Below are 15,642 nucleotides of genomic sequence, written 5' to 3' on the forward strand. Positions count from 1 at the left end.
CATTCTCAAACAAATAGTGGGTTTTAAAACAAACACTTATTTATTAGTTAATTTTAATTAATATATTTTATTAAAATTAAATTATTATTTTATTAATAATATTAAAAAATAAATTTTTAATTTTTAAAATTAGTATTTTATATTAGATCTTAACTTTAAAAAATAACTTTTTTTTTTATATTCTTAAAATTTTATTCTCTCCAATGGTGACGATGGTTATGATCACCATCTCCACCATTTCCCTCCCTTTAGTTAGCTTCCTCAGCAGACAAAGCTCGCTGACAAATTAGGAGAGGCTTGAAGAAACATTGATGTGGCATTTTTTGTTGATGTTTTCCATCAAATCGGCTCTAGACAAAGCTTCCGTCATGTGATTTATCTTTGTCTGAAGCTGAATCAATAAAAAATGAAGCTGATTCTTATTTATCAGAACCAATTCCATGAATATTCTTCGTCTTTGTGTTTTGTCAAGTTTTATCGTAACAAGACTTCGTCAATCATCATTGTCAACGACAAAGAGAAAAGGATGAGATGAAAACAATTACAGTCAGAGTCCAGTTGTCAAAGAAGAAAGGAAAGAAAATAACCTTTAATAAGAAAAAAAAAAACCACTTTTCAAAGTTAAGGCAAAAATACAAAATTTAATTTTTAAAATATAAAAGAAAGGAAATAAAATTATATTTTTAATATAAAAATAAAATAATCATTTTAATAAAAATTAAACAATAAATAAAATTTTAAAACTTCACGAATTAATACTTGAAAATCGACTCATCGGGAATATGTCTTTTCTCTCTACAATTTAAAATTAATAGCAAAATGACAACGATAATCATAATTGCTGTGAAGGAAAACGACACGAAGGAATGAATATAAGTCATCTCATTAGACTAGAGGAGATCCTTTCCGGGAAAATAAGTTATATCTGTAAGCTCTAATGCTTTGCTGTCACCCTCATATATTTATTGAATAAGATTAGTATCTTTAATTTAAATTCATAAACAAGCAAAGTTTCACCGGAAGGAAAGGGAAATAGTACATTTCTATACGGCCATAATTAATTATTAAATATTTTATAATATACAAATAATTAAAAATTAGGTAGACAATTTGCACAGCAATTTAATATGCAAGTAGGCAAACGTCACACTAGGTAGGTTACACACGAAAACATTTGCCCTAATTAAACTGTTCTTATATATTTATATTTAAAAAGTGTATACGCCAAAAAGGGCGGTGCAAGCTCACATCCTTCCACCGTAAAAGTAACGGCAATGGTCAAATTTTGCATTGATTATATGTGCCCACCACCTTCATCACTTACCTTCCTTTACTAACGACCAAATCATAATCTAAATCAACCCAAAATATTACCAGAAATTTAAACAAGTAATTTTTATTCTGCTTCTTCTGCCAGGAAGGAAGATAGGTGGCTTAAAGACTTATTGCCAACAACTGAACATTTGCTCATTACAACTTACCAGCAGGACAACATTAAAAGCTATTCTGTAAAGGAGGAAAGAAAAAAGAGTAAAGCCTTTTTTGGTCTTCATCGATCTTTGTTTCTTTCAGGATAGTCTTGAAGAATTTTCATGATCTTTACTGGAATATGCATCTTCCATGAATTCAAGTGAGCATCAAGTTCTATAAGCGAAACTTTTGTACCTGATATATTAATAACGTATTTTGCTATGCTGCTACATATTAGGTAGCTAGCTAGCTAGCTAGCTTCGCAAGCGATCTCTGAACCAAGTTTAGCTGCATCTCGAGGCACCAACTGACCCGGTGCCCCCAACATTAAAGACTTGTAGATCTCAATGATCATCTTCTCATCGTACTCTTTGAGTGGACCCTTTCCAAATCCATAAACCCCTTGACCGGCAAAGGCTCCGCCATAACCAGTACAAACCCGTGAATTAGCGAAACTCATCATCATCTTCACGTAGGAGTCACGCAGCCATAGAAAGAACTTCTTTGGTGAAGCCACTCTGAGTATTTTAAGCTTAGGTTTGATCTTAATCCGCCAGGATCGTCTTCTCCGGGTTGAATTCAACTCCAATCGGCTTCTTGTCCGTCTCCGACCTGTCCCATTTATCCTCTCGTAACCTCTCCTCTGCCAGTAGTTCCTCAAACCCTTGTACACCATCGTCGAAACACCTTCCATTTTTTGGTCCGTTTCTTGATTTAAGAGAAATTAGATGGGAAAGAGAAACCAGTTGGTGAGAGTTGAGAGATTGAAGAAGGGCTGAGAAATTTGATGAATATATAAATACAATGAAGATGGGTGGTGATTCATAATGAAGAAAGTCAATTAATCTGTACCTGCATTTCTCACGAGAGTCCCTATCATTATTAAATGACCGGGACCTATCATCACTAGCACTTACAAGTCACACGCTTTAAACCATATACAGACCCATGTGGCTTTCCACGTTAATGTTTTAAAAAAAAAAAATTGGGCTCCAATAGAGCCGGATCAAGTATTATTTGGCGCAAGTTTGGTAGAATTGAGCTTATGTATATGATTCAAGTTCAAGTTTGTAATTTGAATTAATAATTATTGACTTAAATTTAATTTTAAAAATTATAATTAAATTATATAATTTATATATTTATTAATTACTTATTTATATTTAAAATTTGATGTTAAGCTCGTATACATACTTTTGAAAAATGAGAGGGTTAGATACAAAATTTTTATACGAAAATATAAAAGTTCAACAAGGTATCAATATAATATTTTAATTTTTAATATTTATTAATATTATATTTAAATCAAGTTGAATTTGCCAACTCATTTATTAAATTGATAAATAATGAATTTAAACTCAAACTCAACAACAAACAAACAAACCAAGCCATGAATAACTAGTAAGCGATTTGATTCGTTTCCAAACCCTAAATGCTTTCTCATAAATACCAAGATTATGGCATAATATTAAAGAGCAATACTATGTGTACCCATTTTTGATACACAATCATATACACAGTGATGTGTCATCATATAATTAGATGATTTTAAAACATGTGTCATCATATGATAAAGAAACATCCAATCACATGATAACACATCATTTGTGTATACAAATTGTGCACCAAAAATAAGTATACATAGTTTTATTGAATATTAAACATATATTTATTTGGAGTAATGTTATTTATAGACAGTTTTTAATAAATACAAAAATTATGATATTTTATTGTAATTTTTAAATCAAAGTTCGAGTGAATAATTTATATATCAATTTGAATTCGAGTTTAAAACACTCAAAATTTTCTAATTCATGCTCGAGATTTATGTCTATTCTATTAAGTCGATATCAAACTCAACAGTACTCTTGTCTCGATTGTAAGTTTGCAACCTCAATTCATAAATTAGGTGTTAGGTTTGGAAGTACATGGTTACAACATGTGCATTGTGTTTTGACTTTTGAGCTTTACCCTTTGACCATCTAAGCAAACTTATGCATTTAACGTTTTCCTGCTTCAGAGTGTGGAAAATTGGTAACATATTGACGCAATTTTCTTCATCTACAACTACTTTTTAAGAGTTTCACCATTGTCCAACTCTCCAAGTCGAAGGCATTCTTTTCTTAAAAATTCATATTAAAATGTTTTATATTTATAATTTCAAAATATTGACAAAAACAATTTTATGTTTCCCCAAATTCCCATATTGCCCCTGTGTGAATATTGAAAATATTTTATAAAGAAAAAAAATTGAATTTGAGGTTTAAAAAGCATGTGCGATTACTTAAATTATTGCGATTTATTTTGAAAAATAAAACAGTTGAAAAGGTTGACGGTGTGAAATGCATGCATACCTATAATCACATGGGTCAGCAAAAATTAATGCACTAAAAGGTAATTAAAAAATATGTTATGTGTCCAAAAGTAATTAAAATAAAATCTGGTGCACTAAACAGAAATTGAAAAATGTGTTACGCGTGAAAAAGTACTGAAAATTTTCGATGGGCTGAAAAACCCGATTGGTGGTGCCAGAATGATTCCAGTGTTACATGGATGAGCTGGCTTTAAAGTAATTTCAGATGGTGGTTAGGCTTATTGCCTCTTTTATCGCCACGCATTCATTGCTGTCCAAACGGACCAAACCAACCTTTGTTCACTGGCCAAAGGACTATTTTCCACTTAATGTATGTTGGTTTTTTAAGTTTTTTTTTATTAATTTTAAAAATTTTATTTATCTATGATTAAAATTAATTGAGTCTGTTTATTATATCATTTTCTCCATTTAAACCCTAAAAACTAATAATTTCTTTCAATCAAAGTTTTCAAAAACAGTATTTTTCCCTTAGGGTTTTTAAACTTTCAGATTAAATTTTTTGACAACGATCAACGATCTCTTGGCGTCTCTTCCTTCCGACCATGCTCTTTCCCATCCTCCTTGGTGTCTTCATTGATGATGACATCGAGGAGGATGGGAAAGAGCACGATCGGAAGGAGGAGACACTGGAGAGGAAGAGACTCTACTTGGAGATCACCAATCATAATTGAAAAATTCAATCTGAAAATTTGAAAACCCTAGAGGAAAAATGTTATTTTTAAAAACTTAGGTTAAAAAAAATTATTAATTTTTAGTATTTAGAGAGGAAAATAAAATCAAATTTAAGTTTATTTTTAATATTATAAATAAAATAACGATTTTACCTTTGAAACAATTAATTTTAACCGTCTGTAGATATGTAAATGAGATTTTAAAAATTAACAAAGAAAACTTGAAAAATCAACATACTTTGTGAGAAATAGTCCTTTGGCTTTGTTCAATTCTGTATAATTGGCACCTCGAGACAGTGACTCTTGACTGCAATTTAATTTAGAATAATCAACTTTACCTCATATGATTGCTTAGTAATTAACAAATATGATGTTACTCAAACAATATTAACAAATATGGTTTACTTTAAAAAAATTAATTAATAAATTAAAACATGTAGATTTCATCATGGCTTTAAGTGACATATAAATTGCTTACAGTTACACGTTACAAATTTTGTTCGATTGTTTGTAGTATTGATAGTTTTTCAACTTAAATAAAAAAAGATAGGTGAGTCACATGGCATGTCTACATAATAGGATAAAAATAACTTGAAAAGGAAGGCAAAAATTAAAAAAAAGAAGTATTTATAAAGGGATAATGAAATTTCCCACCCAACTATGTCCAAGCACAGATTACCATTTTTATATAAATAATTATATATTATTATATGATTTAATATTATTTTATTTTTAATTTTAATTATTTAACTATATAATAATATATTATTATTTTTATATAAAATTATATAAAAAAATTATGCATATAACATTATTCCTTACTTGTTGGGTAAACTCTATCAGATGCTACCTGCATAGTTTTTTGGTTCCATGTGTGGCTGGAGATATCAATTTCCTTGTCTTAATTTCTGATAATGTTGATGCCTTGAGATGACTAAAATATTCTTAGTCATCAGGTGTTCTTCTCCCTTTCATCTGTTTGTTCCTTGTCTCTGTCTTTTGTCAACGGTGTGCCTTCTACACCAACGCAGATCACGTCTTCCAGTGCCACATTAGTACTGTTGCGGCGCTTTCGTTGAACTTAAGGGGTTGTTTTAGCCCGGTACTTTCAAGACGTAAAGAAGAGAAATGTGGTGGTTTAGGTGTCACCAGTGGCTCGGTTTCTGTGCCGTCACTACTTGGTTTATGTTCTGATGCTAGTTTGTGCTAATCGGTTCAGCCGCCGTCACCTTATCTGCGCCCTGCACCATAAATGGGACAGGTATGTTTTCTGAAATGCTAGTTGAGCAGTTATTGTGTGAATAGAAACGACGGGAAGAAACTAAAATAGTTGATGACAGTCAAACAGTCAACTGAGACTCTGACTTTGTGAATTTTTAATTCTAGAGAGTCAAGGCACGTACTTTCCTGATCTTGAGGAAATAAAAAGACGTTATTTTAATGGAGTTTTGCCCTAGTAATTGACGACGTTAGTAGATATTATTAAGTTCAAATTCACCAAGTTGAAAGTGAAACCTATACAATAATCCTACATACCTTTATCCAAATATCTGCATGAGTTTCTAGGGCTGCTTGATGACATCACAGATGATGAATTATTTTTGTGTTGAACAGTTGAAGAATTTATCAGTTCTTATGATTATATATCTTTAAACTTTCTTTCTTCATGAGATTTATGCGCTATCACATCATACAACAGGCTTCTTCTTCAAGTTTACCACAGCAAATGACATTCATAATGCGATTCGGATTAAATTAACTAAAAGATCAAATTAAATACATTATCATTAACCCACAAAAAAAATCCCTTCTGCAAAAGTCAGTCCTTGATGGTTTTTCACTTTTTCTTATACAGCGCATCCAGGTAAGTGAAGATTGGATTACAGACGATAAAGTCAAAAGTCAAAGGTGAAGAGAGTGGCTATTATTTTGTTAGGGCTTTCAGTCTTTGTTCTAAGGACCCGGCATAGACATATAGCCGCAAGACAGAGTCATCAAAAGCATGGCAGCTTCTTCTTCCTCTCTTAATGATTTCTGAAATGACATTTCTTCTCCAATACCCATCAGTCCCATTTTCAAAGAAACTCCAAGCTTCCTAAAATCTTTACTATTCTTTCTCTTACATTTTTCTGCTCTTCCTTTGTCCAAACCCAGGAGCGCCTTCTTTGTCTTTCTGTACCTGATCCCACATGCATTACATAGTGACTGCAGCCAAATGCCAAGAAAGAAGAAGGGAAAAAAACAAACAAAATTTATCAACTGTGAAATGCAGTGAAGGGAGAGAGGATATTTAATCATTTTACCCTGGGGCCTGCTGGGCCGCCTCGCCATAGAGGTGTTGTTGTTGTGTGACAATCTATACAGCTTTTCTTCATCTTGCTAAAGACACTTGGTGGCGAACTGTTCAAGACCTCCGGTTCCGATCCCTGTTTTTGAAATGAAAATGTGGTTGATCATAACTTCATATAGCACGAAATATGGCCTAAATAACAAGATCTTAACACTGTAAAGAGCAAAATATTACTCACTTTTGTATTCATTTCCACTATAGCAATAAACTATCTGAAGAAGAGAAAAAGAAACCCCAGGTACAGGCCTTCGATCAGACGCTCTACAGAGAGTTCAAAACATCTTCAATTTTAGAGATTAAGGATGATCCAACTAGGACATAAATATAGCATTGACATTGATGAGTAGAGGAGAGAAGTGATGAAGTAAAGATGCCACGAGAGAGAGAGGTTTAATCATATTTTAATGGCAGCGATTAGGGCAACAGCAAGAGAGGGTTTATAATAAATATACCACTACAAATGATATTTAATATTGTCTCTCCTGATTCAGGGCAGCAGGACATTGTCAATAAATTAAATCGGTGAACAAAAACCAAAGGGGATGGTTCAATATTACTATATATTTTTATAATTCTTTAAATTTCCTTTTTTCTTGTTTTGCTTGTGTGTTTGAGGAGTAATAACTCACTGTATCTCCACCAGAAAACCAATTACAGAGGAACCGGCAGATATGGGTGCCTTTTGTATATGTATGCCAGAATCATGAGAGGTTATTCCTGTCGCTTAACATGGAATTTAAATATATTTTTTGTACACAAAATCAATGTAAATATTTGAATTTAGATGTATAAAGATGCAATAAAAGACAAAAACCGGCCCATATATTCTGGTTCATATGCCAGACAGCCAACCAATAAATAACAGATAAAATGGAGCCCTCTTACTTCACAGTCCCCTTCATACCAGTAATGTGGTCCACTATTATTATGTGAGAAAAGGGGAGGTAACTATATAACGTAATATAGTATTATTCTGCCACGTGTCACCAACTAATAATTCCTATAATTTCATCAGTTTGAACTTCACCAACTCTAAGAGCAGTTGCACTGTCCATTCAGAAAGAAAGTTGCTCCCTCCAAGTCTGGAAGAAAGCTGAAAGTGCCTTAAGAGAACATAAATCTTGTCTAAAATTGTTAGCCTTATTTTTAATTTGGTTGAGTCTACAGGATGCAAAAGCAGCCGATGTACTTATGTGGAGAAACTGATACTTTTACAACAGTTTGATACTCAGATGTCTACTTCACTTGGGAAAGTTTCAACATTTCAATTTGCAGTAACCAGTAAGATTTCACTTTCACTAATGATGATTGAGTTATTGACAATTGTAATCTGCTTTCTTGTCTCCTATAGCAGTCAAATCCACACATCTATTGATTCAAATCAGAGCTGACAATTGTATCTCACTCTTGTTCTGGAATCAGCAAATTAATCTACTTGATGTTACAGATAGTCATAGTCTTCCTAACACTAATATAGTCGTTAGCAGTACTACATTAGTTATACGAAGCAAATGTTTTCCTCCCCTCTACAGCAATCTCCATCACAACTTCAATTTATTATCCCTCCGTCCCAGTCTGGAGCATATATCTGCAAGGAAAGCGAAAACAGAGGCAATGAAGCACAAAAACCATGACAATATAAGAATTGTCCAGTCATGGAGATTTTTCTTCGGAAAGTGGCCTCTGTCAGAGATTAGTAATGCCCTATAAACGGCTTCAGTTACAGCATAGGCTGAAACAGGATCACACTCTTCAGCAGGAAATCCATACTCTGTGAGGCATACAATGTCATACACGCCACTCGTCTCAGATATACCTAGACATTCACATATATTTAGTCTAGCATCGATCCTATCCTCCGTTGATAGCATATCACCGTGGGTTAATATCAAGATTGGATTCTCGTCTGCACCCACAGCAAACAGAACAACAAATATTTGTCATATTTTCTGTTATTACTTTAGCATAAAATTTAATTAGCACAACAAAATTTTATGTTTTTGCATCTATATAATACTTTTAAAGAGAGAAGGATTTGTGTGATGAAGGGATGCTCACAGGTCCCATTTAATAAAAATGTTGTGATACAATTACAAACAAAAGGATTGTTAAAAACATAGAGGTAGATTACCCAAGCTGAGAGTAAGTTTTGTAAAAAGTACCATTTCATTCTTTGTTGAGATAAATGATTAATTTTGGAACATTTTATGAGGCCATGTCCATCATTCATTAATGATGCAGTTCATGCAAGCCGCAAGCTACATTATTGAGAAAGTGATAACTTTTTGAGCCTGAAAGTTCTAGGCAGCAAGTTTCTCTAAATAAGCCCAAAAGAAACTCATTGATTTGTCCTGGTTTTTGAGCGATATTATGATACTATGCTAGCTTTCTGATGCAACGTAAAAGTAATCATCGACTATAATTAGGTAGAAATGAATGAGACTGTGATAATTAACTGCAAGGTAATTTTACTACTAAGAGTAATAACAATAGATGATAATAAAGAAGGAAAACTTACTGCATTTTCGCAACTCGGGTGCGCAGAAGAGCTGTCTGGTTGCCTCTAATGGCTTAGAATCTTTTGCTTTGAAAGCTTTGTAGAACTTTGCCATGTCAACAACTACCATTGCACAATTCACCCTCCTCTGAACGAATTTAGAAGACGATCTCGAAGAAAAAACATCAACATCATTTTTCGTTGATGCATAGTCGACTGATCTCAAGCACAACTGATTATGGTGAACCCCTTCGCCCATAAAGAAAGATAATTCTTCTAATCCTTCACTCAATCTGTCATAATCGTATCCCCTCGAATCATACACACAGAACCCACTTCGCATAGACCTCAAGACATTGTGCTCTTCCAAGTAAATGGTTGTTGAATCGCTAGAACTTCCTAGGAGACAAAAGAAAACCAGAACAGTCAGCCACTGTTTTTGATACTAAAAACAATTAGTTGATGAAAGGGTAAAAGTGATGTGCTTACCTGATGAAGTTTGGGCGAAGAGTAAGAGTCCAGAGCGACTAAGAATACTGTACATAAGGTTGATAAGTGAGCTTTTCCCCGAACCAGAAAAACCCACCAAGAGAATAGTGATCACCGGTGGAATGTCCATCTCTTCCTTTTTAATACCTCCTGTGGGTACCCAGAAGTCACCAGAACTATAGTTAAGAAGCTTGTGTCGAAGCTCATTGAGTCCTTCAGGTGCAATTAAGGCCAATCTCTCCATCTCCCTCAGCACTCTGAGTCTAGGTGTGAGACGAGATACGTCAGGGATGTCAAGCTTGAGCTTAACACATTCATCAAACTTCGCAGACGATCTCCACCAGTGGCACACCATTCTCGATGAGTAGTACTCATCTTCATCGCAAGAAGATAGTTGGCTTTTCATTTCCTTCAATGCTATTGTAAGCTTAGCGTTCGCTGTAGCAAAGAGTGTATACTACTTGGAGCTGTGTAAACAGTTTCATTGGTTTTCAATGGGACTTCGTTGCAAGAAGGGGAAAGAAGGGAATAAAACGTGTAGGGCGTGTCTTTTCCAGAGCTTACTCAACTAGCCCACTGCTCACGGTTTTTGTACAGTAGCATATGGCTACTTCCTCGCTCTTTCTTGAACATGGACAATTGCTGCCTTGTATTATTCGTATATCCCTACTAGTATATGGCACGGGCAGCTATGACGTATAGAGACAATCCTCAGAATGGAGCGTTTATCACGGTCATTATGCAAATAGACATTAAGCGCAGAAACTTTTATAGCCGTTGGATCAAATCCATTGCGCCGATTCTCTACATCCCCGTTTCCAGTAGGACCAGTACCGCTTTGCACGTAACGTGAGAGTTACAGTTATGCAAATGTCACTATTGCAAATAATTTATAGAGGTTGACCAAATATTATATTTGATTAATCTTCGAATGTTTTGACAAATTACAAAGCCAAAGAAATCCCCTTTAGACTGAAAAGGATACACCATATGCCTTTCAATTAAAATACAGAATCGCGCAATCCACAATAATCAGAATAAAAAAAAAATTGAAAGCAAAACCCTTCAAGAGAAGAAACAAATTTATAATTTGTTCTTTTGTTGCTCTAAGGATCCCCACACTTAGCATTCAAAAACGAGGACGCTTACAAAAGAATAACAACCAAGAAGGAAAAAAAGATGAAAAAGATGGAGAGACTCTATGCTTTGTGATTTCCAGGGTCCGCATGCAAGGAAGCCGCATTTATAAACCAGCCCGGATGAGATGATGCACCATTCTTTTTATTCAACCAGTACACCAAACAAACATTTCTCCACCCCAAACTAGACCCAAGAACGGCAAGCAGAAACTCTCCCACTCGAGCTTGACAACATTGGTCACCAGACCTAGACCTTGGTCTTCATTCTATAACCAACTGCATGTCCTGCAAATTGCAAATAGTGTCGTGATGAATAATCTAAAACCAGCCACATTTTTTAAAAATTTTTTTAAAGTGACGTCAATAAGATGTTTAATGTCATAACTAAAAAGAATTGACAAAGCAAGAGCCAAAACCCAGCAGAAAAGCATCCCAGGGTTTAAATGGCCAGGACAAAAGTCGATCCCAATTAAGAATTTATGAAACACAATCCATTATCACGAAGTGATTAGGTAAAAAGCCTATGTCATCATAAACCGTCTCAACAAGGGTAAACAAATACCATATTTTAACAAACATTCATCTTCATTCATGCCAAGAAAATGACAAGTAGAGTTCAAACCTTCAACTAAAGTTGAATCCACCAGAAGGAACAGAAAGTTCGTTGCCTCCAAAACGGAATCCAGCTTGGGAAGCATCACCAGGACGTACTGGCTCATCTTCATCCTCCTCAACCCAATACGTCTCCAGAATCTTCACGGCCTTTTCATATATCTCATTGTTGTCATGACTTTGAAGGTTTTCAATCTTTTCTAAACCCTCAGCGTCATCAATTAATTGGGCAAACAAATTAACATCTCCTGTGTTACCCTCATTTTTCTCAGCTTCCCCAACCTTCAAAATCTTCTCAAGTCCTTCCAAGCAAACTGTGACAATTCTTGGATCAGGACAGTTCAGGAGATCACACAAAGGTTTAATACACCCTTGGCTCACCAAAAACCTATCAGATACAGATAAAATGCTATCTGTTATGCATGAAAACAATAAATGGGTAAAAATTACATCATGAGATAGAAGAATATAGCATATACTTGATCTGCTCCTTAGAACCACCAGAAGTTGCGTTTGAAATAGCCCATGCAGCTTCTTTCTTGATCTCAAACTCAGCATTTTGAAGCAGTTGAACAAGGGGTGCAATTATACCAGCATCAATTACAGCCTACATAAATTTTTAATATTTAAGCAGAAAAATCAATTTCCATAAATTGACAAGGCCAAAAATTACAAAATTAAAAAAAAAAAAAGCTGAAAACTCCATCCAATTACCCCATATGACCCTTCAAAACATTGCGGCAAATGAAAATAGTGAGATGTGTTATATTATCAAAAGAATCAGATGAAGTATCTAAGCAAACAAGAAAACAGAAATTCTTCAAAAAAAAAAAAAAAAATTGGTTCACCGACCTGTATCTGAGTAACATTTCCAGCAGTGATGTTGGAGATGGTCCAACAAGCTTCCTTCTTGATGCTCTTCTTGTAATTTTGTGTTAACAGGTTCAGAAGGCATGGAAGAGCCTGGTGGTTTATTATACACTGTAAGAAGAAATAAATAGAAGGATTAGACACAGGTCAAGACGAAAAATATGTTAACCAAAAAATAAATGAATAACTCACAAAAACCACAATGCAAATCATATAATATGTATTTCCTTAAAATTAAAGCAAAAAGATAAGTGGAAGAACCATTAGACAAGAACTGTAGTAGAATATCACTTAAAAGGGTTCACTATTCAAGTATTTATTTCTAACTTTTCAGATTCTTTAACAGTATAATGCAAAACAGAATTGTAAGGTGCCTAAGAGCTACTCCTAATTATGTCTCTCTAAATCATTTCTACCTGTGGGTATAAAACTGACTCATAAATTGGAAAACAAAAGATTTCCATATACAAAAAGCAGAAGGCCGTATATTAGAATTTGATTTTAATACAAATATAGCCTTGTCACAAACAAATGTCTGTTCTTCTATCTAGGAAAAGTAGACCTTGATATATTAACAAATGTAGTATGCCAAAAAAATTTAAAATCGTGGATGCAAAGAGAAGAATAAAATAAAATAAAAAAGTATTACTGAATCTGATCATTAGCAAATTTAACACAAATACCTGAGTTTGCATATCATCTCCAGTAACAATATTTCCAACCGTACGAAGAGCAGGAATGAGCACCGATGGAGATGGATGACTAGAAATATGCACAAGGGTTTAAAGGATTCATTCAGATTTCACAAATTAGATATTTGAATAAAGTTGAAACAAAAACTAAATACTGATCTACCATGAACAAAAGAAAATGCCATACTCACAGTAAAAGTTCAACTAGCCTGGGGCAGACACCAGCCTCAATAACAGCTTGGATTTTGTCATTGGTACCATCAGATAGATATGATAAAGCCCAGCAAGCATCCGTGAGGACTTCATCGTCATTTGAATGTATAAGGCGCTCAAGAGCTGGAAGTGCAGGCTTTGTCTGATCACAGAAAATAAAAGGAACATATTAGCAACCAATGTCAGAAAAAAATGAAAAAATGACATAAAAAGCTCATACTACCCAACAATTTAACTAAATAATGCAACCTGCTCAAACAAAGGCTGTGGTTTGCCTCTGCAGAAGTTTGACAACGTCCATGTTGCATTTCGCAGCATTGAAAGCTTAGCATGTTCATTGAACTGTGCCAGCAATGGCAGCAAAGCTCCATGGCTAAGGACAAGATCACGGCATTTAGGTGAGTCACCAGCTACATTTCCCAATGCCCAAACAGCCTACATATCCAGAAAATGGCATTAATACAGTACTTGCATCGCACACTGAAAGAAGAAAAAATCAATAAAAAGCCAAAAACAGAAACGAGACCATATACAACATATACCTGCTCTCGAACATCATCTGTTGGAGAACTTAAAAGTTTAACGAATATTGGCACAGCCCCATGCTCAATAACAACCCTAGTATTTTCTGAGGTCCCCGAAGCAATATTTGTAAGAGCCCATGCAGCCTCAAACTGAACATTACCCAAAACAGTAAGAAGTAGATAGAAGAACGAAATCCAAATAATTGAAAAATAAATGAATTTAAAGTCTCAAACAAACAAGATGGGGAACTAATTAAAACCTGAAGCTGTGGGAAGTCATCCCTTGAAAGAAAATCTATAAAACGAGGAACAACACCAGATTGTATAACTTCATTGATTGGAGGACTGCGCTCTGTAGTCAGATTCAAGAAAAAAACTAAGAATGCTAATTACACCGTTCAGAAAAATAATGCAAGAACAAGAACAATTACTAAAAAAATGAAAGATCAACCTATTGAGAGTAGCTTCCTGAAATGTGTAGTTGCCTCAAGCTGTGCATTCCTATCATCAGACCAAACGCCTGCAACCATTGCTGGGAGACTTTCCAACTGCAATTGGGTTGATGAAGTCCTTAGTTCAATTACTTAAAGTGAAAATCAAGAATGTTCCATCTACTGAACCTGAAAGGTCTAATCCAATCCATTACATGGCAAGTAAAATACCAAAGAATATAAGGGAACCAATTCCCATCATTTCGAAAAAAATTTTCAACATATTGATCGCAAAATGTATCAAAACCGACATAGACGACACTAAGGAATTCAATAAAATTCTTCAAAAAACAAAAGAACAGCCTCATTTATTAAATAAATAAATAAATAAAAAGAAATAAAATAATTTAAAATCTCTAAAAGAAAATCAAAACTGACTTGCAACCCTAGCGGTTTACAGTTGACTCAAGCATAATCATTTACCACAGAAAAAGGAAAAGAACAAGAAAATCAAATCAGTAACGGTTTAATCGAAGACGCATGCATATGATGAAAACCTTCTTATTATCAGGTGCGGAAGAAGTGAGAGACGAGGAGAGTTGTTGGTGAGCCTGAAGTCCTTCGCGTCGCTTCTTGAGTAAACTCTCTTCCCGCTTGTTCTTTCGGATCTCTACCATGTTGTCTTCTCTCCTTCTGCGTCCTTCTTCGGCATCTACGGCTACCTTGTACCTGCTTCTGCGAACCTCAGTTCTAGCGTTGGGTCTCAGAGACATGGTCGTTTCTGATTTAGATTAGATAGAATCTTTGATAAACAGAAACCTGACTGTCCGTTGATCGGCTGAGAAAGGCGCTGTTTTTAGATTAGAGTGTGAGAGAGCAAGATGAAGGCGGATTTTGGATTTTTTTTAATTTTTATTTTCGAATGAAATGACAATGCTGATTTGATCCGACGGAGAGGAATCGAGGAAGCGGATGTTCTTATAAAGAGATCCAACCAACAGCACATGTGAATCTACCCTTGCAAAGGGAGTTATTTACAATATTGCCAATAGTTTTTGAATTTGAAGTTGGGGAAGCCTAACGTTGCCTCTTCCGACTGCCGTGATAGCTTAAAATAATGAGAAACAACAGAAAGTTTAGTAAAATAATTTAAAAAAAAAAAAACAGGCCAATGACAAATTCTATTTTTATTCAACAACAAAATCAATCTTCTTTTGTAGGTTTTAATTGCAGCAATTTTCCTAACTAAAGATTTCTTATTACAGATTTGTTACCAAAACGTAAAGGAATAATTTGAGGAAAATTTTCAA

General features: G+C 34.4%; 4 protein-coding genes across 4 annotated transcripts; all 4 read right to left on the reverse strand.

Moving 5' to 3' along the window:
- Positions 1-1,252: 1,252 nt before the first annotated feature.
- Positions 1,253-2,317, reverse strand: LOC123215772. Its single transcript, XM_044635997.1, has one exon. It carries the CDS (start codon positions 2,162-2,164, stop codon positions 1,721-1,723), a length of 444 nt encoding a protein of 147 aa, XP_044491932.1. The 5' UTR covers positions 2,165-2,317; the 3' UTR covers positions 1,253-1,720.
- Positions 2,318-6,323: 4,006 nt separating this feature from the next.
- On the reverse strand, positions 6,324-7,225 carry LOC123215305 (GATA transcription factor 15-like). Its single transcript, XM_044635345.1, has 3 exons — positions 7,044-7,225; positions 6,819-6,941; positions 6,324-6,720 (listed from the first exon to the last, which is right to left on the reverse strand). The coding sequence occupies exons 1-3, from the start codon at positions 7,053-7,055 to the stop codon at positions 6,469-6,471; spliced, it is 387 nt and encodes a 128-aa protein (XP_044491280.1). The 5' UTR covers positions 7,056-7,225; the 3' UTR covers positions 6,324-6,468.
- A 915-nt stretch (positions 7,226-8,140) lies between these two features.
- Positions 8,141-10,635, reverse strand: LOC123217004. The gene is made up of 3 exons (XM_044637731.1): positions 9,852-10,635; positions 9,384-9,761; positions 8,141-8,771 (listed from the first exon to the last, which is right to left on the reverse strand). The coding sequence occupies exons 1-3, from the start codon at positions 10,255-10,257 to the stop codon at positions 8,407-8,409; spliced, it is 1,149 nt and encodes a 382-aa protein (XP_044493666.1). The 5' UTR covers positions 10,258-10,635; the 3' UTR covers positions 8,141-8,406.
- Positions 10,636-10,750: 115 nt separating this feature from the next.
- Positions 10,751-15,292, reverse strand: LOC123217003 (importin subunit alpha-like). Its single transcript, XM_044637730.1, has 11 exons — positions 14,890-15,292; positions 14,353-14,449; positions 14,162-14,253; positions 13,920-14,051; positions 13,627-13,812; positions 13,356-13,519; positions 13,156-13,234; positions 12,455-12,583; positions 12,082-12,209; positions 11,613-11,990; positions 10,751-11,275 (listed from the first exon to the last, which is right to left on the reverse strand). The coding sequence occupies exons 1-10, from the start codon at positions 15,103-15,105 to the stop codon at positions 11,615-11,617; spliced, it is 1,599 nt and encodes a 532-aa protein (XP_044493665.1). The 5' UTR covers positions 15,106-15,292; the 3' UTR covers positions 10,751-11,275; positions 11,613-11,614.
- Positions 15,293-15,642: the final 350 nt, after the last annotated feature.

Source organism: Mangifera indica, chromosome 5 (assembly GCF_011075055.1).
Source record: "Mangifera indica cultivar Alphonso chromosome 5, CATAS_Mindica_2.1, whole genome shotgun sequence".
Lineage (NCBI taxonomy): Eukaryota > Viridiplantae > Streptophyta > Magnoliopsida > Sapindales > Anacardiaceae > Mangifera > Mangifera indica.

What these genes read in the sequence shown, in the direction of transcription:
- LOC123215772 (XM_044635997.1), bottom strand. Translation starts at nt 2,164, where the DNA reads ATGGAAGGTGTTTCGACGATGGTGTACAAGGGTTTGAGGAACTACTGG.
- LOC123215305 (XM_044635345.1), bottom strand. An exon ending in GCGGCCCAGCAGGCCCCAGG is followed by an intron (nt 6,721 to 6,818) that starts GTAAAATGATTA and finishes ATTTGGCTGCAG; the next exon opens with TCACTATGTAATGCATGTGG.
- LOC123217004 (XM_044637731.1), bottom strand. Translation starts at nt 10,257, where the DNA reads ATGAAAAGCCAACTATCTTCTTGCGATGAAGATGAGTACTACTCATCG. An exon ending in CTTCGCCCAAACTTCATCAG is followed by an intron (nt 9,762 to 9,851) that starts GTAAGCACATCA and finishes TTTGTCTCCTAG; the next exon opens with GAAGTTCTAGCGATTCAACA. An exon ending in ACCCGAGTTGCGAAAATGCA is followed by an intron (nt 8,772 to 9,383) that starts GTAAGTTTTCCT and finishes CTGTGGGTGCAG; the next exon opens with ACGAGAATCCAATCTTGATA.
- LOC123217003 (XM_044637730.1), bottom strand. Translation starts at nt 15,105, where the DNA reads ATGTCTCTGAGACCCAACGCTAGAACTGAGGTTCGCAGAAGCAGGTAC. An exon ending in CAGGAAGCTACTCTCAATAG is followed by an intron (nt 14,254 to 14,352) that starts GTTGATCTTTCA and finishes ATCTGACTACAG; the next exon opens with AGCGCAGTCCTCCAATCAAT. An exon ending in GGTTCTAAGGAGCAGATCAA is followed by an intron (nt 11,991 to 12,081) that starts GTATATGCTATA and finishes TGTATCTGATAG; the next exon opens with GTTTTTGGTGAGCCAAGGGT.